General features: G+C 36.9%; 1 protein-coding gene across 2 annotated transcripts; it reads left to right on the top strand.

Annotated features, from left to right (window-relative positions):
* Positions 1–1,317: 1,317 nt before the first annotated feature.
* On the top strand, positions 1,318–27,247 carry AZIN1 (antizyme inhibitor 1). 2 transcript variants are annotated; one of them, XM_039328921.1, is made up of 12 exons: positions 1,318–1,645; positions 9,756–9,893; positions 12,543–12,740; positions 12,973–13,146; positions 13,632–13,804; positions 15,712–15,846; positions 16,839–16,920; positions 18,198–18,272; positions 20,032–20,197; positions 24,171–24,286; positions 24,424–24,638; positions 25,611–27,247. In XM_039328921.1, the coding sequence occupies exons 3-12, from the start codon at positions 12,639–12,641 to the stop codon at positions 25,720–25,722; spliced, it is 1,350 nt and encodes a 449-aa protein (XP_039184855.1). In that variant the 5' UTR covers positions 1,318–1,645; positions 9,756–9,893; positions 12,543–12,638; the 3' UTR covers positions 25,723–27,247. The 2 variants fall into 2 exon arrangements, with proteins under 2 accessions (XP_039184855.1, XP_039184856.1); XM_039328922.1 differs by lacking the exons at positions 1,318–1,645; positions 9,756–9,893 and adding an exon at positions 10,560–10,676.

Here is a 27,247-nt window from a genome sequence, read left to right as displayed (position 1 = left end):
ACATTTTTAAGACTAGCATTCTCTTTTCATTTGTATCAGATTATGGTCTTGCAATATTTCCCACTGAGTGTTAGTTTAGCAATTAATTGTCCTACTTACACCATTGTTACAAATTGTTTCAGAAAAAATATATTAGTTTTTTATTTTTGTTATTAAAAAAGAATAATAGTTCAGTTAAATAATACTTTCAGTTAGCACACATCATCCTGTCCCAAAAAGTAGGTGCAATTAAGCAGTTATTAGCTTGATAAATTCTTGGTGAACCAATGCATATTTATACTAAGATATTCCAGAAGAGCTAATCTAGATCAAGTCTATTAATAATTATCTAGCAGCAAAACTCACTGTATTCAGAAAGTCACTTATAAATGTACTAGAAAAACAGTCTCTGATACCATGATAGGGTCCTAATGATAAGCCTGGAAAGGGAAAAGTCTGAAATATACGACAATACAAAAGTCATTTTGAGTACAACGCAGGCTGTAACTTGAACAGTTTGAACTTGAAAAGTATGCTGGCAGTAACCACGAGCAACTTTTTACCCCCGGTTGCCAGCATTTACAATAATTTTGTCTGATTTCCAGAGTCCAAATCTATTTAGTAGATATATTGCCTCACTGCCTTCTAATATGAGTGTGGAATACTTCCCCTCTTTTTACCGCTCTTGAACAGGACTGCCTTTCCTTATACAGAGAGACCAGCCGTCCAAATTCAGGCGACAGCCATCGTCCGAGCGCATCTCCCGGGACGTTCCCGGGGCCGGCCAGAAACACAGTTGCCATCTCAAAACTGGGCACCGGCCCTGGGCGTGAATATCACCTGCGGTGGAAATGCCACTGTAGGACAGCCGCATCGGTTGGGTTTGAGCCCATGAGCAGGCAACTTGGAAGCGCTTCTATAAAACAAGGCAGAGCGCATGGAATAAGATTTACTTGCATCTCTTAACTGAAAAGCGATAAGCACCTCTTGTGCTGAACTGGATATCGCCTCTCCTTCGACCCTAACTCTGTCACTTCTTCGAAGAAGGCGAGGACACTGCAACGGACGCGCTCGGCGGAGGTAAAGCAAGCTCCCCTACCCCTCGGAACCTGTTCGAATCTTTGGGAGAAGCTGCGCCCGTGCCGCGCCGATGCACATGCGCAAAGTCTTCCCTGCTGGAGGAATTCGCGCCGGGCGGGGGGGGAAGTGAGGAAGTGCGCACGCGCGCCTTTGGTGCTCCGCGGGGAAGCGGCGCCTCCTTCCTTGCACGCTTGTGACGCGTGGCTCCGAGCCCCTCCTCTGGCCCGGCTTTTCTTATAAATGCCGCCTCGCTGCGGCCTTTCTTCCTCTTCTGCCTTCTCGCGGTGTTCCGCTGCTCGCTGTTCGTGTCGGTTGCCGTCCCGCCGTCTCTCTGGCCGCCCGGGTCTCTCGTCGCCTCCCAGTTTTCATCCCCCTTTTTCCGCGCGGTGCCGCTTGTTTGGGCTGCTTCTGCTCCGCCGCCTCAGCGCAGATTTGCGCTCTTTCGCTGGTCGCCCCCGCAGCCTATGGCCCTGGAAGGCGCCGTTGCCGCCTCCTGTATTTCTGCTGTAGGTTCCCACATCACTCTTTAAAAATTCCGCCTAAAAAGAGAAGACGATTTACCAAATCTTTCGGGCCGTTGTCCCACGTAAGTATGCGGTCATTCAGTTATTTGATTATTCGGGGCCTGATTTCGAGGTGTCTCTGCGTAGATGTAGAATACCCTAGAGAGGAGGCGCTCCCTCCGGGACTAAAACTTGCCCTCCAAACCCGGCCGGAAAGGGAAAGAACCTCCGAGGCGGCGTGTCTCTGTGGGTGCGGGCGTATCTCACAGATGTCTGGGAGTGGAATGGAGGGGGACACCCACCTTCCTTCTGGGGGGCACCGTAGAGGGCTGCCTTGTGACATCGGCGCGAAGTTCTCGGGAGGAAGCCGCCTCCACAGCCTCCCCCGCCGACCAAGACTAGATGCGGGGAGGCGGTCGTGCCTTGGTCGCCGTCTTCCACGGGGTCCCGAGGACGCATTTTGGCTCTCTAGAAGCGGAGTACACCAGCTCTCAGCACCGGCGGGGATCTGCTGGGCATCCAGTCCCAGCTGGTGACTGAAGATGGGGAGTGCGGGTGCTTCGCGCCCCGGTATGGGTGCATTTGACTGCGCCTTGGCCGCCGCCTCCTGCTCCTTACTTCTGAAGGGGGGGGGGAAACCACCCGAGCGGTCGGTGGTGCGTATGTCTGTGTCGGAGGGAGAGAAGCGGCTTCTATTCTAACATGGCGGACGCCGTCTGCGGCGGGGCGGGCGCCCGGTCTGCTCCGGCGCTGGGCATTTGAGGGGAGAGAATCGAAGGGGAGCCGAGAAGTGGAAATCCAGGCGCAGCGCCCGGAGGAGAACATAGCAGAGGGGCTCGGCGGCGGCTCTAATATGGCGGATTCCTGTGGAAGAGAGTGGGAAGCTGCCGCCGCCGCCGCTTGTGTGGCTGCCTCAGAACTGGGTCACTTCGCCGGGAATGGCTGAAGAGGCAACAGCCGTTTAGCCTGTTGTCACTAAAGGGGAGGCGGGTGGAGACGAACAGACCGGGGTCGAGAGGGTGGGTGAGTGGGCGTTGTCAGATCGGCAGAAAGGAGATCCCTCGTCGCCCTGAGATGCCAGCGTGGTGCTTCTGGACCCCGGGAGGAACGTTATTTTGTCGGGCAGACATTCCTCAGGGTGGATTGGGGAGATTGGGCTCAGGAGACTGGGATCCCATTTTGTGACGGGTCAGAAATGACGACCGCTGGTAACATGGGAAAGCTTTCTTCCCGCCTCCGTGTGCGTGCATGGGAAGGTTGAGATCAAGCTAGACTGCTTTATATTGTTCACTGGTACCAAAATAAGGCTTCTCCTTGTGAACATTGGGGATTCTCTGAATTCTTCTGTTTCTGATATTAGAAATGAAGGGTTGATGATCCTGTCACAGATTACTTAAGCGTCTCGGGTAGGTTGGCTGACTGAAGTGTGGTAATTAAACTACAGAGGAAAACTGAAGTGTGTCTTTGCTTAGAAAAATAGTTTTGACATAATTTAAGCACCAGCATCTCATATCCACTGTTTGTCATGAAGTTGTCCTTCATTAGAGTATCAAGTGGATATTATGATAGTTGACAACATAAAGTGACACCAGTTTCACGGTACTCTCTTTTACATTAGTTTATCTTCCTGAATGAGTGGCATTAATATCACAGGCCTTTCTTAGATCCTAACCTTTAAGACTAGTTTACTAAAAATAAAATCCCCTTAATTATGATATTTCATGATAAAAAAACTGTTAGATATGCATGTATTTTCCAACATAATCATTGGGGATATTTGTGTCATATCAAATTAAAGAGGTTCAGTAAATCCACAGATAATGTTTCTGCTATGTGTTCAAAATTTACAGCAGTTCTATGGATCAGAAATCCACAGTTAGCAGTATTACAATAAGCCAGAATGACATTAAAGAATGTGTACTTTATTCAGTTCTTTGGAACTTTTAGGAAGAGACTGAATAGCCACTTATCTGGAATGATATAGGGACTCTTGCTTGAACAGAGGGTTAGACTAGAACAGGGGTCCCCAACCCCCAATCTGTGGACCGGCACTGGGCCGTGGCATGCCAGAAACTGGGCTGTGCAAACAAGCAAAGCCCATCTGTGGGATGCAGGCAGCACCTGAAATCACACCCCCTCCGGTCTGCAGAAAAATCTCCACAGAACCAGTCCCTGTTGCCCAAAAGGTTAGGGACTGTTGGAACGACATGCAGTCTGTTTAAAAATGCTTAATAAATATAAATTATCTTTTGAATGGTCTATTAATCTAGATCAGACATGTCAAACTTGCGCCGTCATGTGATGTCGCGCAACATATTGGGACAGTTTTGCCACTAGGCGCAGCATGATGTGTCCGGCCCATGGGCCGGCAGTTTGACACCCTTGATCTAAATATTTTAAAATTCATGCTGCTTCATATAATATAAATTGATATATCAAGTCTACTTGAATTCTTAGTGTAAGCAAGTATTTTCTGCTTTAATTGTTTTGGAATAAGTAAAACCAACACTGATTCAGTTGTAGGTGAGCAGAAGTATAAGTTAATTATGAAGTATATGTAAAAGAAAACATCCCAGTTTGGGAATATAGAATTAATACTGTTTCTCTTGTGTGGCTGTTTAAAACTAAGATAGGGAGTATAGGATTATAGCCCAACAAAAGCAATAGATTTATTTTGTAATCGTGAATAAGTATTTATAAACTGAATTCCTCCTTTCTTATTCTAGTACATATCAGTGGTGATTGGTTTTTTGTTGTAAAAAATGTGGCTTTTAGAAAACATTGGAAGAATATATTAGTTTAGTTCAGTGCTTCTCAACGTTTGTGTGACGGCGACCCCCGTCACACAAACGTTCTGCGCATGCACCGGGCCGCACGCATGGGGGCGGGGCCCCACGCGCGGCGCGCATGCGCGGTGGGGCCCCACGCGCGGCCCACATGCGCGGCGGGGCCCCACGCACGCCACGCATGCACGGCGGGGCCCCACGCGCGGCCCACATGCGCGGCGCCGCCCCCATGCGCGGCGCGCATGCACGGCACCGCGGAAAATGGCGGATCGCCGCCTTTGGCGACCCCCGAAAAATGGGCGATCGACCCCATAGATTGAGAACCGCTGGTTTAGTTGTTACAAAGTTGTTTCTTAGTCTGACCTAATTTATTGAAGAGATTGGATAGATAAAAGGAATATAACTATAATGCTTCTCAGTTATGATATAACTTGACAAACATTTTATCCTGGGGTTGGAGAAAAAATAATGAAGCTATTTAATGTCATAAGACAAGACCCTTATTTTGGTCATAATATTAATGTATAAAATGAACACCTTATTTATATTGATCATAATTGGCAATCTTGATTTATAATAACTGATGGGGAAAGCATCTTAATTCTGCCCCCTTTCCCAGAATAACAGAATTGTTACAGATTATTAACTGAACATGCATCAGAACTCCTGGGTATTAATTATATGAGAAAAAGGCATATTGTACTTACACAGAGTGGCCCCTTCCATTCTTCATTTGATATTGTTAATGCTTGTATTATCAGTTACATTGGAAGTTATATGCCTTGGAAGTATAAATGAAGTGTGAAGCCGGCACCATATAAAAAGAAAGTACTGTTTGTATGTATTTCAAATGAAAATGAAACCTAGCTTTTTAGTGCCAGTAAAGACTAAGAAGAAGCACAGTTCTTGGGTTTATGTATAGCAGTCCCATAAGAAATAGTATTATTTGTCCAATTTTTGTTTCTGCTTCACAGTATGATAACATTTGGAAATTATGTGTGTGAGTTAACAGCTGGGAGTGTTTTTAACCAAGTCTTGTGGGCGGGTCCTTCTAACAGCTGGGTAGTGAATAAGCTTGGTGAAAGAGGAGGAGAGTCTGTTCCAGTCTGGACTGGTCCTGCCCAGTTCTTTACTTCCTGTAGTGTCAACAGTACTGTTGCTGCCGTGGCTTGTGAAACATGGCTTGTGTAATAACATGTCTCCAGCCCATATGTCTCAGTAGGATTGGTATCCCCTTCCCTTTCTTACTTGCCCACTTATAGCACAGCTTGGAAGCTTCTGTGTCACACAACAGGCATATTAACCTAAACCACCTACAGAGAAGCTGGCAGCTGATGAACTGTAACAAACTTCAGAGCAAGCCACAAAGTGACAAATTTGGGTTAATTAAATTGAAGGATTTATGGCACACAATAGATCTTTAGGGATTTTAATAATATCAAGCCAGTTGAACCATCTGGGAAGATAACAAAAATTGATTATTCTGCTTTTGATTTTTGCTTTGTTTCCCCCCCCCCCAAAAAGGTAGGCTTTAGCTTTATGGCTTAAAATTTGCTTGGAGTACAGATTGTTGATTCAGATGTTACTTGCTTTCTTAATCATGACTTGGAATGAAGGAAGAAAGACAATAGCATTTAAGAAACCAGCTTAATTATATAGAACAGAATAAAAAATAGCCCCTCTGCTAACAATAGTAGGTTTAAGGCTAGCTGTGAAAACAAATATTAAGGGAATTAAATATTATGGAACTAAAAGAAGAAAGTAACATTCATGTAATTTGTTTTGAAACATTTATTGACTTTAGCACATCTGGGGAATGAATTTGAATAGGAAGTAGTTAATCATACAGTGTGACTATGCACAAATAATGCTTTATAGTTATGTATAAACTTTACTATAACTCTGAAAATTTCAAGTATTTTCTTCATAAAGTACAACTTAATAAACTTCTTGGAAGTATTGGATATTGGTGTTATATTAAAACGTACTATTCTATTTATAATAAATGCTTGCATAAGAATCACAACTGAAAGAAGACAAGTAGGTCCCAATTTGTGTTTGAAACTACACATTAAATATTGTCTGTATATTGACAAGAGCGTACAGAGATTCTTGTGTTATTGAGATATTTAACTCATTTTGAGAAGACTGTGTAATTTCAGCTACATGTTTATCTTTGCATGAAAAGGATGAAACAGAAATATATGCTGTAATATCTACGTACATGAAATCGATGCCAGACAAGGTGACTTTTGTATGGCTGCTATGTATTTTCAACAATTGTAGTTTGTAAACTGATTTATAATTCATTTGATTATTTTTTTAAAAATCCTGTGGATTGTTTTCATAAATGAGCATTGAAACTTCTTGTATGGATAGTACCTAAAAAAAGCTTTTAACACAATAGAATATTTAGTCAAAAGGATTTAACATTTAATAGAATCTTATTTTTCTAAAAAAAATCACGCACACATACATATAATCAAAACAATCTTTTAAAAAATGTACCTCATATTTTATATTTACCTAGTCACTGCTTTACTAATAGCTACCATACCATAAATGATCAGGAGAAAATATTGTTGAAAATTTTTACAAAATATTATAAAAGCCCATAGTAATACATATTATAGCATGCTTTGATTGCTAGAGAATATTGCATTTTTCAAAAAGTAGCTCGCACATTTCTGACAACCATTCCTTGTCATTTGGAATAATACCACATTTCCAATTTCTCAGTATGATTCTTATAGCCACCTGCTATGCGCAATACAGAGCCTGATGAGTAGTCAGATTCCAAAGTTTTGGTGTATAATTCAACATTGCATTGACATCTTTGACATTTAAATATTCTACATTTAAGTCACCATCCAAAAAGATAATAAATTATTACATGACCATATGATATTAATATTTTTGAGCTTTTGATAGAAGTATGTTATGGTATGTTAATTCTGTCATGGATTCCATCAACTAAGGCAGCCAAAGTATATGGTCCATATTGATCTATGCCTAAATTTAAAGTTACCTGGGAAGTGAATTGGGAAGACTAGCCAAAACTTTTATGCTGGCAAAAGCAGTATGAAGGACTAGAGGGAGTCTCAGTGGTTGAACACGTGATTATTCCAAATGTTTAAATTTAAACACATTTTCAACCCCTTTGTTCACATCTTTATTTAAAACAATGGGATATATTATTCATATTAATAGCTTAAGCTAGATCTATTTTTTTCTGAGGTGTATCTAGTCAGCTATTGCAACCTTTCTTCATTGGAATGATCTCCAGGTCCTTCCACACATATTGCCCTCTTCTAGTGACATTTGCATTTATAGCTCAAAGAATACAGTATTAATGACTTAACAGGTGGCAGTATCTGGCTGATTTTGCATAGACCTGGAAGCCAAGCATGGTTGAACCAATTGAATGGGAAAAAGGAAAGGCAGGAAAATCACAAGTTGCACACAGATTGAAAGAGACTCCCAGTGCTGAGAACTAAACACAGTATTTCAGGTTAGATCTAACCCAAACATGATATAATAGTTACATGTGATAACTATACTTCATACTTATTAAATTTGCTGGTCTTTAAAAAAGTTTTTCCTTCTCTTCTTGAAATTGTTGCTATGGAAAAAATTAAAGTAGGTGTGGAATACTGCAAAAGAGAATGCAAATGAACAACAGTGTCTAGACTGTATGAAGAATACATAAAATAGATTACAATAAAAAATGGCTTACCTCACTTCCACTTCTGCCAGAGGATACAGGTTATAGTGATTGCTCTCTTTTATTACTTTAATTTTTGTCAGACCTTTTAGAGATATCACTGAAATCTCTTCTGCAGATTTATTTAAATGACAGTACAATTTTCTATATAAGTTCACTAGAACCTTTAGTTCAGGTAGATATTCAGATAACAAACCTTCTGATTTCATGAAACATTTAGTAATATTAAAATGGAAAATTGGGCCTAACTTTAAGCCATTTTAGAATTTCTACCTGTAGTAATAACACCAAACATAGAAGGCAACAAAATGTTTTACAAATGTAGCATAGGTTTATTGATTAAAAGTTTGAAAGTAATTGTTCCTTTAGTATATCTCTCAGTAACAGCATAGCTACTTAGAAGTATTCACAGTCGATCAATCTTACGTTCTCATTAATGGAAAAGTTAGAATCTATGTCCTAAGTAGAATTACTAGGAATATATTCCATGATCCTCTTGTTCTGAAATCAATATAGGCAAAAGGGAGTGATAAATAGAAAATTAACTCAGATTAATGAAGAGAACTATTTAATCTCATTGACCAACCTTAATAGATATTATCCCTCCACCTAATGTTCCTATTCCTTTGGTGCTTGGGTGAGCAATTTGCTATCAGAAGGAGAGATACAAGACCATTCTTTCTGTTGGATCATTACACTGCAGAGGTAGATAGGTAGACTATCACTATCTTAGCAGAATTACAGTAGACTCTCTGGCATTTAGCATATCTTGTCCTCTCCACAAAGCACAATTTATTATGTCAGCGTATGGAATTTACCTGTTGATGGAGGTGCAAAAATGGATCGCCAGTTACATTCATTTCCCTTCCATCAAAATGGTCTGTCTGGATTTAATTACTAGATATCACTCCTCATACTTACAGCTATTATCTATCAATTTTTAATAAACTAGTGCTGCTTTCATTAGTCTAGCTTGCAAATAAGTCAGATTTTTTATTAAGCTTATTAGTCAAGCATTGAATATGATCACACAGGTTATTTTTTGGTTAAACCTTGGCTTACCTAAGCTCTGTGTATCCTGCTATATTTTATCTTATGATAGTCTTGATACCATCCCCAAAATATCTTATCCACTACACAGTTTTGCTGGAGGAGTTTTGGTATCCACAGGATTTGGTTACCCTGCACCATAAATTACTCCTTTGTGGGATTTGCATACCTGGCCAATATGGGCAGAAACATGCTCTTATTTACTGTTTTTTAAACAGTCACATTTTGTTAAAAACAAATACCATGTTTATGACTTAGAATAGATACTGTTGCCCAGTTCTTTATTTCACCTCAAACATGTCTTTACCAATGTGTTTTTTTCCACAGACCTATGAGATATTTTAGACCATAAATTTGGAAATAGATGATACAGATATACTCAAGTTTCCTGATATTCTTATGGAATAGGGGCTGTTGAAGAAATGGGAAGACTTCATATTGTTGGGCCAGATGTGTGAAGCTATATGTTGATGTTTGAAATTTATTTTTGAAAAACAAGCCTTGAGAAGCTTGTGAATTGAACAATTTTAATTAAATATCATGCCAGTGGTTTAGAATCAACATAGTGAAATATTTGTTTTATGGATCTGGATTTTCTGAATTGATGAATACTTGGCTATATTTTCTTCATAGGGCAAGCTCTCTGATCGAGTTTACAACTATCCAGAGGGTTTAGGAGAAGTGCTTTATCGAGAACAGTTCGACTTCAACGCGGAGCCACCTTGGGAACCTAGCTGATGATAGTAGGGTTCCATCTCCTAACTTGTCCATGTAAGTCTGATTTCTCAGTTGGTACACAGCTATCTGAACAACAATAAATCACATGTTATTTTTAAGTTGATCACCTAACGTTCTCTGTTATCAAATTTTGATATAATCTAACTCGTCATAATTCAGTAAAACTCTGCATTTATTTCAAAAATTAATAGTGTTATGGCCCCTATCAACAGTTTTCTAAGACTCTACATTTTTTTAATTAATATTACAGTTCAAAACATATTACTATTAAAAATGTAAAACATTTTAAAACATTAAAAACAAAAAACATTAAAACCAGTAAAGAACTAGCCATGAGGTTGCTGCTGTTGTTTGGCTGAAGCCGCTAACACTACTAATTCCTGAACCTTGGCAGAGAGTACACCATGTGGGTCTGTTTTTTCTACTATAAGGCATGATGGAGTTCATGGATTTCTCCTGTCCACACAATTATAGCCCTGTTTAATTGTCTCTTAGTTACTGTAGACTTATAGTGCACATACATACGCATAATATTTTGATATGACAACTTTCCTTATTAAAATCTTTTGGATGTGGTACCCTCAAGTAAGTCTTGACTTGTAGAAAATGCCTTGGCCAATCCCTGCAGTTTTGATTGCAGGATTCTTGGAAATAATTTGCTATTGTCTTCTGATGACTGAGAGGAAGTGACTAGACCATAGTAGCCCAGTTGGCTTCATGTCTAAGATAGGGGCACGATGGCTCAGTTAAAGATGCTGAAGTAATCACCTGGAAAGATGGCAGCCCAGATTTGAGACCTGAGCACCATTCAACAAGGTGAGCTCCCGTTACTTGCCCCAGCCCCTGCCCAAACCTAGCAGTTTGAAAACATGTAAATGCAAGTAGATAAATAGGTACCACTTCAGTGAGAAAGTAACAGTATTTCATGCACCTCAGCATATAGTCATATTGGCCATATGACCAAAGAAATGTCTTCGGAAAATGCTGGCTCTCTCCACTAAGAAACAGAGATGAGCACCACCCTCTAGAGTCAGACATGACTGGATAGTGGAAACTTTTACCTAAGGCGGAACTACAACTCAGTTTCTAACCTGGTGCCTTAAATCATTATATGAAGACAACTCTCTGGTTTCTTTTATTTCATTCAGTTGTGTCTCAATTTTGGAAACTGCCTGGACAAGTCTGCAGTTTTCATGGCAATATTTTTGGAAGTGGTTTGCCATTGTCTTCTTACTAGGGCTGCGAGAAAATGACTAGCCTAAGATCACCCAGTTGGTTTCCTGCCTATGATGGGTCTAGAACTCATGGTCTCCCATGTTTCTAGTTTGATGCCATAAAAGCTGGCCTCTATTACTAAATTATCTGAAGACATAATGAGTTTTTAAAGTGGATTGTAATCCCTAAATTCAACATTAAACACATTTTTTTTTCAAAAGAAGATATAATCATGTAGCTTGCTATACAATGACTCGTCTGCAAAATATTTGATACATCTTTATTAAATCATTATCTCCCAGGTAAACTGTCAAGAAGAAACATGTAAGATCCTATGAGATATGGGTTTATTTAGTTGTTTCATAAGACTAAATAGTCATACTATGTTTGTGCTGGCTCCTCTTGTCCAAACAAAAATAATAAACTAAATACCTCTTATAATAGCAAAGTTTCCCAAGGTTGCCCTGAATAATTTGATTGCTAATATTTGCTAATCATTCTGGAAATGTAATATCTGCTCAGCTTGTTGTTTTTGTTCAAGTTCTACTTTGGAATGATTGAGGGAAAAGTCAATTAAATATTAATTTACTGGGAACAGAGTATTCTTTAGTATTGCCTTGTCTGGTTGTATATTCACGTCCCATTAATTATGTTTTCAGCTTTTTCCTTCCATTGATGGCTATAGAAAAGAGACTATTTCTATTATTATTCTGTAGGATGGTTGTGGTTGTAGCCTAATCACTATTATCTGGGTTAGGCATTTGAATTATTTAATTGTGCATGCAGATGACCTTTACATTTCTGGAAGAAACATTTTAACAAAACCACAGGAGATAGCTACATCATTCTAAGCTAGAAAAATGGAAAAGTGGTAGCTAAAACTGAGGAACTTTGTTTCTCTCAATGTGGTCTTGGATTTTTAAGATAGATTGACTTTAATTTTTTTAAATCCTTAATGAAAAATTTAAATAATATCAAAGAGTAATATTGATTTGTTTTCTTTTGAGAATATGCAATTTTTCCAAGCATGGAGCCAAAAAGGTACTTTGAAATGAGAATGGGCATATATATTGCACTGGTCAGAACTTCAAGCTGCAAGTTTTTCTGGACTCGCACTATGGCTGCACAATTACAATTTGAGTTAAGGAGATGCTGATAACTTGGCCACCTGGCTCTAAAGTTCCTTGTTATACTTATTAATGCCTCCTTAACTCAAATGCCTATTTTCTTGAGGGCACATAGCTATTTTGAGAACTTGAAACAATATGTATGTACTATTCTTTCTACAGCCTAAAAATTGAAGAAGACATAGACATAGAATAACAAAGTTGGAAGGGTCAGATATTAAATCCTTTTTTGCTACATGAATCTATAATATCTTTCTTCAGAACAGTAGTTTTCCACATGAATGGTTATCCATATATAATCCAAACTAAAATGGGCCTGAATTATTTTTTTTTTAAACAGTTTGTTGCATAATTTAAGGATCCAGCCCTAAGGCTTTGTAGCCTGTTCCTTGTGTTTCTTGGTTTATGACTGTCGGCTTTGCGGAATACGGCTGAGATGAAAGGATTTCTTGAGGATGCAAACTACTCCATTGGCTTGCTGGATGAAGGAATGAACATTGCAGATGTCGTTGACAACTACATTTATGAGCATAGCCTTGTAAGCTGTTTTTACATCCTATTCCCATTATATTTACTTTTTACATATATAAATTTTACAGCTTCGTACGTGTTCTGATTAATCATAATTTTTATGAGTTACATGTAGTTAAAATAAAAAATTAACCATTTGGTGCAATAATTAAGAAAATGATACATGTTCTCTAAATTTGTTGGCTAATTTACTAAAGATTCTTCATTGTTAACTGTAGATTAAAATGCTTCCTTTATAGACTGGAAAAAATAGTTTTTTTATTGGAGATCTGGGAAACTTGATCAAGCAACATATTCACTGGCAGAATGTGATGGCACCAATAAAGCCGTTTTACAGCCTAAAATGTAATTCCACCCCTGGTGTACTCGAGATACTATCAGCTCTTGGAACTGGGTTTGCATGCTCAAATAAAGTAAGTCTTCAGAGTTCCTCATTCTCTTAAAATTTCTAGTTCAGAGGTCCCCAACCTTTTGGGCACCAGGGACTGGTTCCGTGGAGAGAGGTTTTTATGCAGACCGGAGGATGCATGGTTTTCTGTGCTGCCTGCATCTTGCAGATGGGGCTTTGCTTGTTTGTGCGGACCGATTGCTGGCATGCTACGGCCTGGTAGTGGTCCAAGTACCAGGGCTTGGGGACCCCTGTTCTAGTTAATGCTAACCTCACCAACATAAATCTGAGGAAATAATTCCTAAGAAAGTTTTAGAGCTTAATTGGTCTTTGGACATAAGGCAATTTATATGGTGATACTTTGTTTTTAGAAGCCTTCCTTTATAAAGCTCATGGATAAATTGATGATTGTGATTGAAGATTTATTTATTCTTAATCTTTTGGCCAATTGATTTCTAAAATTTTGTTTCTAAGATTAAAAGTGATTTTAAAACTATGTTTTCTGTTTAGACTGAAATGGCATTGGTTCAAGACTTGGGTGTTTCTCCTGAAAACATTATATTCACCAGTCCTTGCAAGCAAGCTTCTCAGATAAAATATGCAGCAAAAATTGGAGTAAACATCTTGACATGTGACAATGAATTGGAATTAAAGAAAATTGCTAGAAACCATTCAAAAGCAAAGTAAGCTTAAATTTATTAATTTTAATGTGGGAGTCAAGTAAAAAAAAGATACATTTCTAAAGTGTATTTCTAATATTATATAGTAATATTTATTTACAGTTCTACCATGCATCAGTTTTGTTTTCCAATTTAAAATGGATGATTATTAAGAGTTTAGTATTTTTTGATCCATTTCAGTTTCTTTTTAAGAACTGCTTTTAAAAAGTACTAATCTTTATTGATAATACTTTATCAACATACCTTAAAACTCCTTGACACAGAAGTTGTTCCTGTCAAGACTATGTGGGCAGTCAAGAATAAGAAACCAATTTATATTATATGTATATATCCCTATGTTGCTTGGGAGTCTGGCATGAATTAAATTTCTGATCAGATGACCATCTGTGAAAATTGCCTCAAGGTCCCTTTAGTATCCAGAAAGTTTCAGAGGAGAAAATCAAGTACAAATCTGGAATGGCTCACTATGCTGTGTGACAGAATTATGATGCTGCACCAGCGATGCACATCAAGCTTTTTTCTAGGTTACAGGGATAGCAGCAGCATGAAAGAAGGAGGATTATCTAAAAGAGATAAACCTTTTAGAGGTAAGTATGTGATCCTTGGAAATAATAATTTAACCAAAAAAAAGCCTTGCATGTCTATACTTGCCTTACTCTGGTTGTTTACAATTCTGAAAGTTTCTTTTGTTACACAAAGGATCAAAAAATGAGTTCTGCAGCAGATAATTATTTGTCTAATTTCAAGTTCTGCATAAAAGCATAGTTGTAGTATAGCTATGTAATCGGGTAATGATTTATACATGTCAGAAATGCTTTATCGTCTCCCATGTTACTGAAAGTCATTGAAGCATAGCACTCTATGATCAAATAATTGAATTAAAAAGAATAATGGACAATATTTGGTTGCATGGGTTTAGGGATAAATCTGTATTTGTTGTTGACCACTATTCTGATACTATAATACTCCGATAATGATATTTGGCAAGCTATCTATGTAGTAAGTTTTGTTGGCTGTATTAATGGAAAACAGGCAATACTATTATTTCTGGAGGTACAAATGTACCAATTCTTGAAGATTATGCTAAATCTGCAGCAATAAATATATTTATTTATTTATTTATGAGACTTATATATCGCTTTAAGTGCAAGCACTCTCTAAGCGGTGTACACCAGTAAGCAATGTATATATATATTTACATTGCCCCCAACAATCTGGGTCCTCATTTTACCTACCTCGGAAGGATGGAAGGCTGAGTCAACCTTGAGCCGGTGAGATTTGAACCGCTGACCTGCTGAACACAGTCAGCTAAAGTGGCCTGCAGTACTGCACTCTAACTGCTGCGCCACCTCGGCTCTTTTTTATTTATATTATTCCAATGTCTAAGAGAAATTCTGACACTTAACTGATACTCAGTTTGCAAATAAATCTTTTATTCTAGAGACTGGAAGGAATAGAAACTTTGAATTTCCAACAGTTTATTTAGGTTTTAGTGAAAGAAGTAAGCTCTCCTATTTGTCCATAATTAAAGGAAAGGTATAAGACAAAGGTATAAGTTTGCTTCAATATCCAGCAGTGTACCATATTTAACATCTGTCTTTAAAGGAACATGGATTATAATTGTACTAAGGTAATGGCTTTTCATTGCAGCATTCAACAGACTTTCTGCTACAACAGTCTTTAGCAGCTGCATTTCCACCCCCCATGTCTTTTCTGACTCCATGTTTTAGGCCCTAATTGGTAGTTTTCTCTCTGTACAGGATTGTTTTTATTAGGTTCACATGACTCATCCGTCGACAGAATTGGAGTAATGACAACATAATCAACCTGCTTCTGACAGTCTTCAGGCTTCACATGTGCTGATGCTGCTGTAAACCAACTGTGCCCCAATCATCTTCCCCTTCTCTTAGGCTCTTACTTCATATTGCCACAGAAGACATAAATGGAGATGAAGAGATGACTCTGAAGTTTGGCACTACCCTGAAGAATTGTCGTCATCTCATGGAATGTGCTAAGGAGCTGAATGTCCAAATAGTTGGTGTTAAGTGAGTAGACCTGTAATATTCCTCCACTTCTTGCTGTCATCGGTATTGAAAATTTGGTGGAAAGAAGGCATTAGGAGTACATGTAAAATTACAGTTAAGGTTGACCAAGAATTTCAGTATATGTTGTGAAAATGCACATAACATTCTTTTATAGGATAAACTCTTCCAAATAAGTGCTTATAGCAGGAATCACTTATTTACAGTATATAGCTTTTTGTGTATATTGATATCTTACAGAAATACAAATACTTAATGTGTATAGCATCAAATTAAAGGCATTAATGGTACCGAAAGAAAAGTAGTTTCTTGCTTCAAGTTGATTAATTTTTAAAGCCAAATTGCAAACTATTACATTTGGGATTAAAACATTTAGGCTCAATTATTCTTCAGCATTCTTCATGCATCTTGTTAATTTCTTGACAAGATCACCTATACTATGTGCTAGTTCTTGATCTTCAGATTTATTTGCAAGATAAAATAAATTAACTTGATCTTAAGTCAGCATTTTTTGTTTGCAGCCTAGAAAAATGGCTTTATTAAGTGTAAATGGTTAAATAAAAATAAAGAACATTTATTTCCAAAAAAATCCAATGTTTAATTTGGATAACTGAAGCTATTTTTAAAGAAAAAGTGATCTTGACCATTGTGAAAATTATGTATAGCTGAAGCAATTATTTAAGACTATATCTGTATAAAGCGCTTGTGAAAATGTACCAGAGCATTTCTTCATATTGCAAGAGAATCAGAAATGCCCAATTGAATTGTGGAGGAAAAAAATATTGGAAAACATCACCCACACTGACATTTAGTTTAATTATTTCTTAACTTATGTGTACCCAAGATTCTTTTTATTAATATTTTAGCTGTTACATTATTTGGTGGATTTGAGAAATTAAAAGATATCTTTAGCTTAATGTAAGCTAAAACATCTTTGTTTCTAACAATAATGTAATGTTATCTCATGTAACTTCTAGTTTTTTTTTTTTTTTAAGGTTTCACGTGTCAAACCCTTGCATGGAATCTCAAGCATACAAAGATGCTATTTCTGATGCCCGTTGTGTATTTGATATGGCTGTAAGTACAGTAAAACTTGAGTATATGTATCTGTAAGTTCAGATCATCTTGATATAAGAAGCTAGGAATCTGTCCAGAGTGGGAAATGTGTTTAGAAGTTTGGCTGTACCATTCTGGATTGAGTAACTCATGGTTTGTCCAAACTAAAACAGACACATTTTGAGTGTGTTAAGAAAAAAAATCAAGAGATGTTTAAGGGGATGACTTGCTTGCTTCGTCTCCACGTGGCCTGTCTGCTGCCTTGCCTAATCCTCCTTTTCTTGTTCCTTTTAGTTGTTGCCGTGTTTGAATTAAAATGCAGTATACTCCATGTGTCTGCCTGTCCCTCTCAAATGGGCTAGTTGGATATTACAGTGGCAGGAGGAGGCTTACTATCAGCCTGCCTGCCCTTTTCCTCAGTCTTCCCAGCTAGATATATTGTGCTTAAAGTCAAGGGTTCTAAGAGTCACTGTGTGCCACCACTCTAGATTTCAAGTACAGCATATCTTGGGGGACAGGATCTTCCAAGTTTTTCTTTTCTCTGTTTCCTCTTAGCTGATACAATGGCCTGACCTTTTTCTTGTTTTCCCATCTGAAAACATTTGGGCTTGTATATGAGAGTTTTGTGTTGGTGCCTAGGCCGCACCCTTATGCTTCAGTTTGGAAGTGGACACATATACATGCACCCTATATTGGCTGTTCTGTGCACAGAACATAGAAAGTTTTACACTTCCTTAACAAGAAACTTTTTTTTTAAATGTAGCTAATTTGTTTTAACTGATTTAAAACTTATGGTAATGTCACATTTCTACACTAAACATGGGGTTTTTTTGTTACAATGGCTGGATTCAGTGGGTTGATAGCTATTTTGAAAGGCACATCTGAGTGCACAAAATAAGAGGTGGGGAGACTCTTTTTCCTGATATAAAGTCCCAGATCACAAATGAGATGTTTCAGGAAGTTGTTCCGGCATTAGAAATGGTTTTCAGGGGGCATAGAGGATTGCAGTAGGAAGTAAGAAATGAGAAACTTCAGTGCTGTGACCAGAGTTCCACTAGCCATTTATCGGATCCAAGCTACAATATTTGCAATATTAGTTTCATATTTAATATAAATAGTTATTTTTTCTTTCTATCCAACATCTATTAACTTTTAGTTCTTTTTTTAAGCTATAGAATTGCTTGTAGCAATGGAACAGGGTACTTAGTTGAGGAGTTGTAAATATTAAGAGTAAACATTTGAAAAGAATAACTACGTAATATGATATATACCACAAACTTTATGCATTTCTATTTTAGGAAGAATTTGGCTTTACCTTGAATATGTTGAACATTGGTGGTGGTTTCACAGATCATGAACTTGATCTGGAAGAGGTATGAAGTTAGATCCTTTTCCAATAAAGGAAATATCTTTCTTGTAGAATTTGGCCTGTCATTTTATTCAATTCAAACTTCTGTTTATAGTACTATGGATGTAAACTATAAGGTTACTTTGGCAACAAGCAACATTTACAAGTCGCATTTACAGTACAATGTACTGTTTGCTTATTTATCAAATTTATATGGCTAGCCATATCATAAAAAGTGACTTCGGACAGCATACAATAAAATAAAATAATACATAAAAAGCAGTCATTATTAAAAATACAAAAAATGTTATTAAAATATAAACATTTTATACACAGTATTTAAGTGTAGAACTTGAAACATCCACAAATTGGACATAATTAACAAGAGCACAGCAAGTCCTTTGCACCCCAACATTGGGCTTGTGCTTTAATTTCAGGAAAGTTGTCTATAAATGTCTGGACTGAAGCAGTCTTAACAATATAGTTGTATATGCTTGGCTTCCATAAAGCCAAGGTTTATGTAGGTTCAGGTGGAATTCAATATATGTGCACCATTAAGATCTTTTCAATTTAATGAGGATTCTGAATCTACATTGGAGATGAACCAATGCAGGGAAATGGGGCTTGAAGCTGTGTGTTGTATGAGCAAAATCCAATTTTGTAGCATCTTCAAAAATGGCAGCAAATCTGGTTGTGGACAATAATTGTTGGACTCAAACTATATTGCAGCTAAAACAACAAAGTATTTATAGAAAATTACATACTTTTAATTTTTTTTTTTAGAATTGCTGTATGACAAAAAGTAGCATGCTTTTATAAATAATTGTATGGTAGTTTTTTTTAATATTTTCCACTGGCTTGTATTGCATTTATTTCAAAGGCAACTAGAATTTAATTGTTTTCCATTATTACAACATGTGAAACTGGTGTGATTAACAATTTACAGGTACCGTATATGCCGGCGTACAAGGCGAGCCGGTGTATAAGACCTCCGTCTTTGTCGCTGAACCGCATTCCTAGAACGTTGTCTTATACGCCAGAAACTACCAGTATTTCCGTCGTATAAGACGATTCGGCATATAAGACAACCCCCATCTTTGGCGCCGATTTTAGCGGTTGCGGAAGTCGCCTTATACGCCGGCATATACGGTAGAATAAGCCAGAAAGGGAAGCCATTACTTTTTTAACAGTTTGCTTATGGGCTCCAACTTTGATTTATTCTGATTGGGAAATCATTCTGTTAGGTGTATATAACATGGTTATTGGAAGAAAAAAACCAAGAACAGTTGGCTTGTTATTAAACTGATCAGGGTCAGGAACTGCCAGTTATTTATGGCTAAATAATGGTTGATAGCCAAGAGGTGGCAAGAACATAGTTTAAGGTAGTTGCCATGCATTGCTCTAAGAGCTCTTTAAAACAATGTGTGGAGAATAACTGGGCAGAGCAGAAAACTATTCTATTGAGCATACATGCCTTTGGTGTAATTTTGGTCATAAATCATTGCCTTTAGCAACAACTGTGTCACATAATTATGTTCTCCACCTCAAATGCTGGATCTATCTGTTAAGTAGCTATAATGCTAATAACCATTGATAGATGTTTTTTTCATGAAGGGTAAGTTGTGATAGTCATAATATTTTCTTCAGTTAATTTCCCACCCGCGAGTGAATATATATTTATTTTATTATATCTCAGAGAGTACCAAGGACTCCACAATTTTATCAGGTTGTGATTGCTCCAATTTAGCAGAGAACTTTCAAATGTTCATCTTCTATTTTTTTAGATTAATCGTGTTATCATTCCGCTGATTGGTACCTACTTTCCTGAAGAATCTGGTGTAACTGTGATTGCAGAGCCTGGATGCTATTACGTTTCTTCAGCATTTACTCTAGCAGTTAATATTTTTGCAAAGAAAGCTGTTCAATCTAGTGACCCTCTTCTCAATAAATGTAAGCAAAACTGGCAAATATTTATATCAGTATAAAAACTGTAAAACCAAACATTATTTTGGATCCTAGCTTTCAACTATGATTCCCCTTTTAGATTATCCAGGTTTTTCTTTTAAGAGAAATTAACCTTAGTTTATGCCAGGGGTTCTCAACCTTGGCAACTTTAAGACTTGTGGACTTCAACTCCCAGAATTCCTCAGCCAGCAAAGCTGAGGTTTATGCAGAGTATTTTAAAATAAGCATTTATAAAGGAATGACAAAATCAAGCCATAGGAAGTTTTCCAGAAAGCTAAATTTCTTTGAGTAGCTTTGTAAGAGGTAATTGGTAGAACAAAGGGCCCATTTAGTTAGCTGAATAAGAAACAGTCCTTAAATTGTCTTCTTTAGTTTTCGAAAACTAAGTCATAGTTGGAAAAAGTTCAGGCTGAACAAACCTGTAAATAATTTCCTTGTAAAATATTTTTTTCTTCATCTTTGCATTATATGTATGCATCACTTTGGCAATGGCAGTCTCCGGCACTTTCTGTATCTGAGAACATTTTTTTGTGGGAGACACATTCTATGCTTCATTGCAATGATAGAAACAGTCATTTGATTTGTGTGTTTTTTTCACAGTTGAAGAAAATTCCATGTTCGTTTATAATTGTTACCTACTTTTGCCTTTTCATTCTCATCTTCCCTGCCAAATTATTACATCTTCCCTTTTGTCCTTTTTGTTCTTCAGCATCAGTGAACTTTTAGCAAAACTTCTGCTAGATGTTTGGACTACAGCATCTCGAGTTTTTTCAAAAATGCTTGAAATACAACCGCAAGCTTTTGCCAGCTAATAATTGTTTGCCAGCCCTTGCCTTCTTTGTCAAGAGGCTATCTTACTGTAATTAAGGTACACCTAATTTCTAAACAGGCAAGAAAAAACCACTTTTCCTGGCTTTGACCTGTCCTTTGGAAGAAAATGTTCCTTGTAAGTGATGTGTCTGCTAGTACGCCCAGTCTGTTGCCCTTGCTTCTAGAATGGGTAGAGATGGAGAATGATCATCTGATTCAATAGCACTTCTTGAAACTTTCAGTTTGCTTGATATCATTGTATCAAATTTGTACTGGCCTGTTCCCAGAAAGATTTTCCAAACACTTTCTGAAGCAAAGCAAAATAAAATGAAGAAGCAGTGATATAGCTAATTGAACAGTGGTCTCTTAAGTTATCTTCTGTGGTGGTTGGATCTTTTTCATCTTTAATTAGGGCTCTAATTCATATCATTAGGTTACTTATCTGGCTTCTTGATTTTGATGTGAAGATTTCTACTCTGCCTCATCCTTATTCTCCACACTTGATTACTTCTGTAGTTTCATGATCCCTATTAAACCCACAACTACTAAGCATTGTTCAGTTACTGCCACTTCATCTGATCTACTATCTGTGACTTTTCATCTAGCTCAAGATCAGCAGTATTAAAATCACAACTGTATCTGTTGTAATAGGTTCCTGTGTCATATTTGCAATCACTTCCTTGGATTTACTGATACCTCAGCTGACCCATATGTATTCACATAAAGTTAAATTCTGATTCTGTATCATCTGATACTTCTTCCTTTTCCTCATGTGATGCCACTATATGCAATCAACACAGTTTCCTCCAGATGAGAGTTGCTTCTATATGGAGAAATTGCTCTAAAGGACCAGTGCCCTTGGCTGGAAATAAAGCTTGAAAATATTAATTGAAATTTCAGGGTTCGATAAGTCCTTGATATTTATTGTCTTTCAGATCTTTCAGGTTTTTAATATAATTTTATTAAAGATATTTTTAAAAATAAACTTAATATAAAGTAAGAAAAAAAAACGAGAAAGCTAAAAGTGCAAAAAAAGAAAAGAATGTGCCTCCAATTTCCTTTGCAGCAGTTATAAATACAATTATAAGTTTCTCTCTTACTGTATAATTATAACTTTGCAGAGTCTTTCACATTTGCAAATCTTTCATCCATTTTGTTTTAAAAGCTATCAGTTTGATATCAAGTGATTTAGTCACTTTAATATTCCTCTAACATTTTCTGAGGCAAATCCTGTGTAATTCCTGTCTTTGCAGGTTGTTTAAGGAATCTTCTCTTCCCCTTCATTCTCACCACTTTTCTGGTTGCCATTATAATATTGTAATCCAGAAAGTGTCTTAAACAAGGAGAAAGGAAAAGGGAAAAGCTTTTCCTCAGTCATCTTACTGTGCCTTTAATACTTTCTCTCTAATGGCTGTAGTTAAAATCACATTCTTATGTGACAATAACAATCCACATTCTTATAGCTATAGTCAGCATCACAGTCTGACTCACATTACCTTTATCTTCTCTTTTGTAAAATCCACCAGTTGTCTGCATTCAGTAATAATAAAAGAAAAACATTCCCCTAAACAGCTGATTTATTTGTCTAATTTTATTCAAAAGCACTTTTACCAAAAATAATCTTTCAAAGTAATTGTCCCTTTATCCATTTTATACTTTTTTACAATAACTGTTGCTAGCTTTTTGCCAAGAATTTTTAAGTCCTTAAAACCTTTTCTATCGGAACTCACCAGATGGAATCTTATGTTGCTGCTTAGAAAATCCCTTTTTAGCTATAAATTAAATGCATCCAAAAGTGATTAAGAAATGAAGTTTGGCTCAACTTTGTGGCTATATAATAGACTCCATAATAGGCCACGAGCTTGGTTGAAATCCCTCAAACTCCCAGCTGTTCAACTTATGAGCTAACTCTAGAAACCTCAACTCATGCAGTGTACTCATGAGGAGCAAATATCAAGTGCAAATGAGCAATCTCAGAATTCCTCCTTTATCTGGAAAAACTTGAATGGACCAATCTGGCTGCTAATTCCACTGTAAATACCATTCCTGTTGCTTCAGGGATGTCTAGTTTGGCATGATCCCCACCAGATGCTCTGGCAATTCTTTTATTTTTATTAAATGCTTTTAATAGCTTATGGCAAAAATATTCTTAATTTTAAAAAAAAAATCTTGGGAGACCAGAAAGACTCCCGTGTTTTGGATAATTATAGTCATTTTTTTCAGAACTCCGTCCTTATTAATTATAATGGAAGCAAGATTATCAGCATAACTGTTCTCATTTCATGCTGACAGACCAGGCAGATAGAAAGTCAGATACCACAGGACTCTAAAATTATGCTGCAGCTGACCTTTTTTTGTACATGTTGAGTCTTTACCATTATTATTTGTGGGATAAAATGGCCGCTTTCAGACGATATTTACTGGAGGACTTGTCTGAATCCTTTCACCTTATATAAATTCTTCTCTGTGTTCCACCCAATGAATCAGGATCTCTGTGTTGTATTACAGACATTTCAAGGCTCCTAAATCAGTGCATTCCACTGAGCAATGGTTTTGTAAGGAATGAAACATAGACATACCCTGATTTTTGTGCATTGCATTTAGATCTTCCATGTGTATATTGTTTATTTTCAACAATAAATCAACACATTTAGCTATGTTGCATCTGTGATATTTTTGCAACATAGTTATCTGTGCATTTACTTCTTGTACTTTTCTGACCAGCCTCACTAGCACCTAAAGGGTTTGGATACTATAGTGGGGAGGCACAAGAATCAAGAGTATGCATAGCTTATGCCTCCTGCCTAAAAACCTCAGATATCAGAAGTTTCTGATGATGAATCTGTGGAGGTGCAGCTCCCATAAATGCAAATGTACAAATGATCACTTGAAAAAAAAAAGCAACCTATTATAATTTGCATCTTTGTGATCAGACAGTATTGAGCAACAAATAAGTTTTATATCTGTTACGTAACCATTTGTTATAAAATGTTTTTATATATTTCAGTAAGGTCATGCTTCTAAATCTGTTAACTCTTTTCATACTCATGTAACACATACTCATGAAAAAGCTATAGCGTTTAAAAACAAAGCACTGCCATAAATCGAAATTTACTGTGCAATTTGTATTTGGTTGCTTATTTTACAGTGGAACAAACCCAGAACGATGAACCTGTCTTCATTTACTACATGAATGATGGTGTTTATGGTTCTTTTGCAAGCAAGCTATCTGAGAATTTGACTACTATTCCAGAGGTTCACAAGGTAAGATTACACTTATATGCTACAGGCTCTAAAGTCTTTGGTAAATTACTTTGGACTACATTTTGCTGCTCATAAGTAAGTTATTCAACAATTGCTGTTCAGAGTAATACATAACTGTCAGAAATGTTTTTCTTTAGAAATACAAGGAAGATGAGCCTCTGTTTGCAAGCAGTCTTTGGGGGCCATCCTGTGATGAGCTTGATCAAATTGTGGAAAACTGTCTACTCCCTGAGCTGAATATTGGAGACTGGCTGCTCTTTGACAATATGGGTTCTGGTTCTTTGGGTGAACAACCTGCTTTTAATGATTTCCAAAGGCCACCCATTTACTACGTAATGTCAATCCGTACCTGGTAAGCTTACATTGCGTTATTGTGCTGCTGCTGGTAAATTAAAAGAAGGTATATTTCTGATATTTGAGAATAAAAGATTTCTAACATAGTTACATCAAAAGTTAAATCATAATTAATGTGTTCTCTCAATTATATTTCAATTTTTGGACAAGGTCCCTTATCTGCCCCCCCCCATACATACATACATAGCACATATTAAATTTATTTATGAGACTTATATACCGCTTTTAAGTGCAAGCACTCTCTAAGCGGTGTACACCAGTAAGCAATGTATGTATATATATATATATATATATATATATATATATATATATATATATATATATATATATTTACATTGCCCCCAACAATCTGGGTCCTCATTTTACCTACCTCGGAAGGATGGAAGGCTGAGTCAACCTTGAGCCGGTGAGATTTGAACCGCTGACCTGCTGAACACAGTCAGCTAAAGTGGCCTGCAGTACTGCACTCTAACTGCTGCGCCACCTTGGCTCATTAACTTAAACTTTGATGAAAACAAATATAACGACTGTGTACATTTGAACAATGTAAGCTATGTTGGGGGAGGGTATGGCATTTTTGTAGCAATCATTTTGTAAAAGATTCCAGCTTTAGAATAGTAACTACAATGCTGAGCTCTTTACATTTCTATTCAGTTTGAAACATGATTTACCCTTTCATAGGTAAGCTGTTTTTGGCCTTACTGATCTCATAAGAAACTTAGTAACAGCTTAGTAAAGATTGTCTAAATACACATTTAGCTAATCTTAAAAGGTCTATCCTTGGAATCAATTTTCACAAAATACAACAAAAAAAACCCCTAAGGAAATTATTTCTATATACTATGGCAAATAAATAATAAAAAAATGACTTGGCATAATGGCTGGAAATAAAGTTTTGCTTATTCTTTGAATAAGAATGTTTATCCTACCCTACCCAGTTGTTGCTTGAATATCTGTATTTTTACTTCAGGTGTGAAATGCAAGATGCTGGATTTATCTCTGACACACTGATGAAGAATTTCTGCTTTGTGCCTTCTTGCATTCAGCTGAGCTCTGAAGATGGCTTTTCTATTGCAGCTTAAACAGGCACTAATGCTACATTTAGCCCTGCAGTTGCTTGTCTATAATCTTGTCTGGTCACAACATTCCAGAGTGAAGGAAAAGTGGAACAATCTTGAATGAATTATTGAAACTTGAAATCAATTGGGACCAGGCAAACCAGCTACAACTAAATTCACTGGGGAAGTAAAGCTTACATAATAAACATCCTGAAATGTCAGATCATTTAATCCCTCAGTAGTTAAACAAAATATGCAACAAAATGGATGACTTAGTTGAGATGGAAACCCATCACTTGGGTTCTCTGTTAAACAGTTTACATACAAGTACAGTTTTTATACTAAGGATTTCTGTTAGAAAGTCTTGTAAAGTTGTCTTTCCCCAGATATATGAAATATCAATGGGAAACAAGTGTGAATTCGTTAGCAATGTTAGTATAAACTATTTAGAATGTGTAAATTTGTGCTTTGAACTGTAGTTTAATAAATGTAAAATTGCATCATAGTATTTGTTGTATTTCACCATTGTTGTTCCCTCTCTTGTATGAATGCAATAAAATTTTGTGTAGATTTTACTGTTCTCTGGAGCTAATACAGGGAAGAAGTCTAAGCAACAATGATAGTTTAAGTACAAAAACATGGAAGATAAATTGAAGGAACTTCAGATTCAATTGGCAGAACATTAAATCATGACTAAAAATAAACTAAATGTATAGCTCTAAGTTCAAAATTGAAGTGTGGGTATGGAGCTTTCTGAAAATTTGATTTAAGATTAAATTTTTGCTCTTTTGAATATTGAAAGCAAGACCATAATTTTGAAAATAGGATATAATTATATTTGGAGAAACTACAGCAGTAAACATAGAAATTATTGAAGCTTTTACTCATTATTACTTAGACTCTTCCTATACTTTGATTAATTTTAATTTATTTTACTAACCTAGTGGTCTTGGTAGCTATTTTTGAAATGCACCAAGTCAATTTCAAAGTGGAATTTGTATATCTAATTTGGTGATGCGAAATGGGCTGCCAAGTGTAAATGCATTTTTTATTAGTGCCAATTGGTAGAATGTTTATGCCTCAATTTAGTGGAGCTAAAATGCACTGTTTGCTAGAGGAACATCATTATAGAAAATGATTCTCTTCAGCATGAACATCTAAAATTACAGGTACTATATTTGAGATGCTTTTCACTTGCATGAATGGTTTCTGCAGCTAAATCTAAGTGACCCTGAGCACTGACCATGGCTGTAAACATTAAAGCACAAATAAAAACACAAACTAATTCAGTTTTCCAATTCAGGCAAAAGACAAATCACTTTCTAGCATTTTGATCCAATATCTGCCAGGGTTCTGTCAGTCTAGAAAAAGGGGAAAACTGTAATAATTCCCCAAGTGTCTCTAATGATGCCCATGACTCTGCTATAAGTTTTTAAACTATTGTGAGTTTAACCAACTCTGTTGTAAATGGTACAGTCACCTTGGAAATGTCTGTATTGTATTTGACAGTTTGCCATAAAAACTGGTTTGAACTTAGTATATATTTGAA

The sequence above is a fragment of the Crotalus tigris genome, unplaced genomic scaffold (assembly GCF_016545835.1).
Source record: "Crotalus tigris isolate CLP2741 ecotype Arizona unplaced genomic scaffold, ASM1654583v1 scf7180000024384.25900115:4084858, whole genome shotgun sequence".
In the NCBI taxonomy this organism is placed as follows: domain Eukaryota; kingdom Metazoa; phylum Chordata; class Lepidosauria; order Squamata; family Viperidae; genus Crotalus; species Crotalus tigris.
Note: the sequence above shows the minus strand (reverse complement) of the source record. Positions and strands in the feature narration are given on the sequence as shown.

Coding starts and splice junctions, on each gene's coding strand:
- AZIN1 (XM_039328921.1), top strand. CDS start 12,639: ATGAAAGGATTTCTTGAGGATGCAAACTACTCCATTGGCTTGCTGGAT. Junction 12,741..12,972: donor ACATTTATGAGCATAGCCTT/GTAAGCTGTTTT, acceptor CTTCCTTTATAG/ACTGGAAAAAATAGTTTTTT. Junction 18,273..20,031: donor ATGAACTTGATCTGGAAGAG/GTATGAAGTTAG, acceptor CTATTTTTTTAG/ATTAATCGTGTTATCATTCC.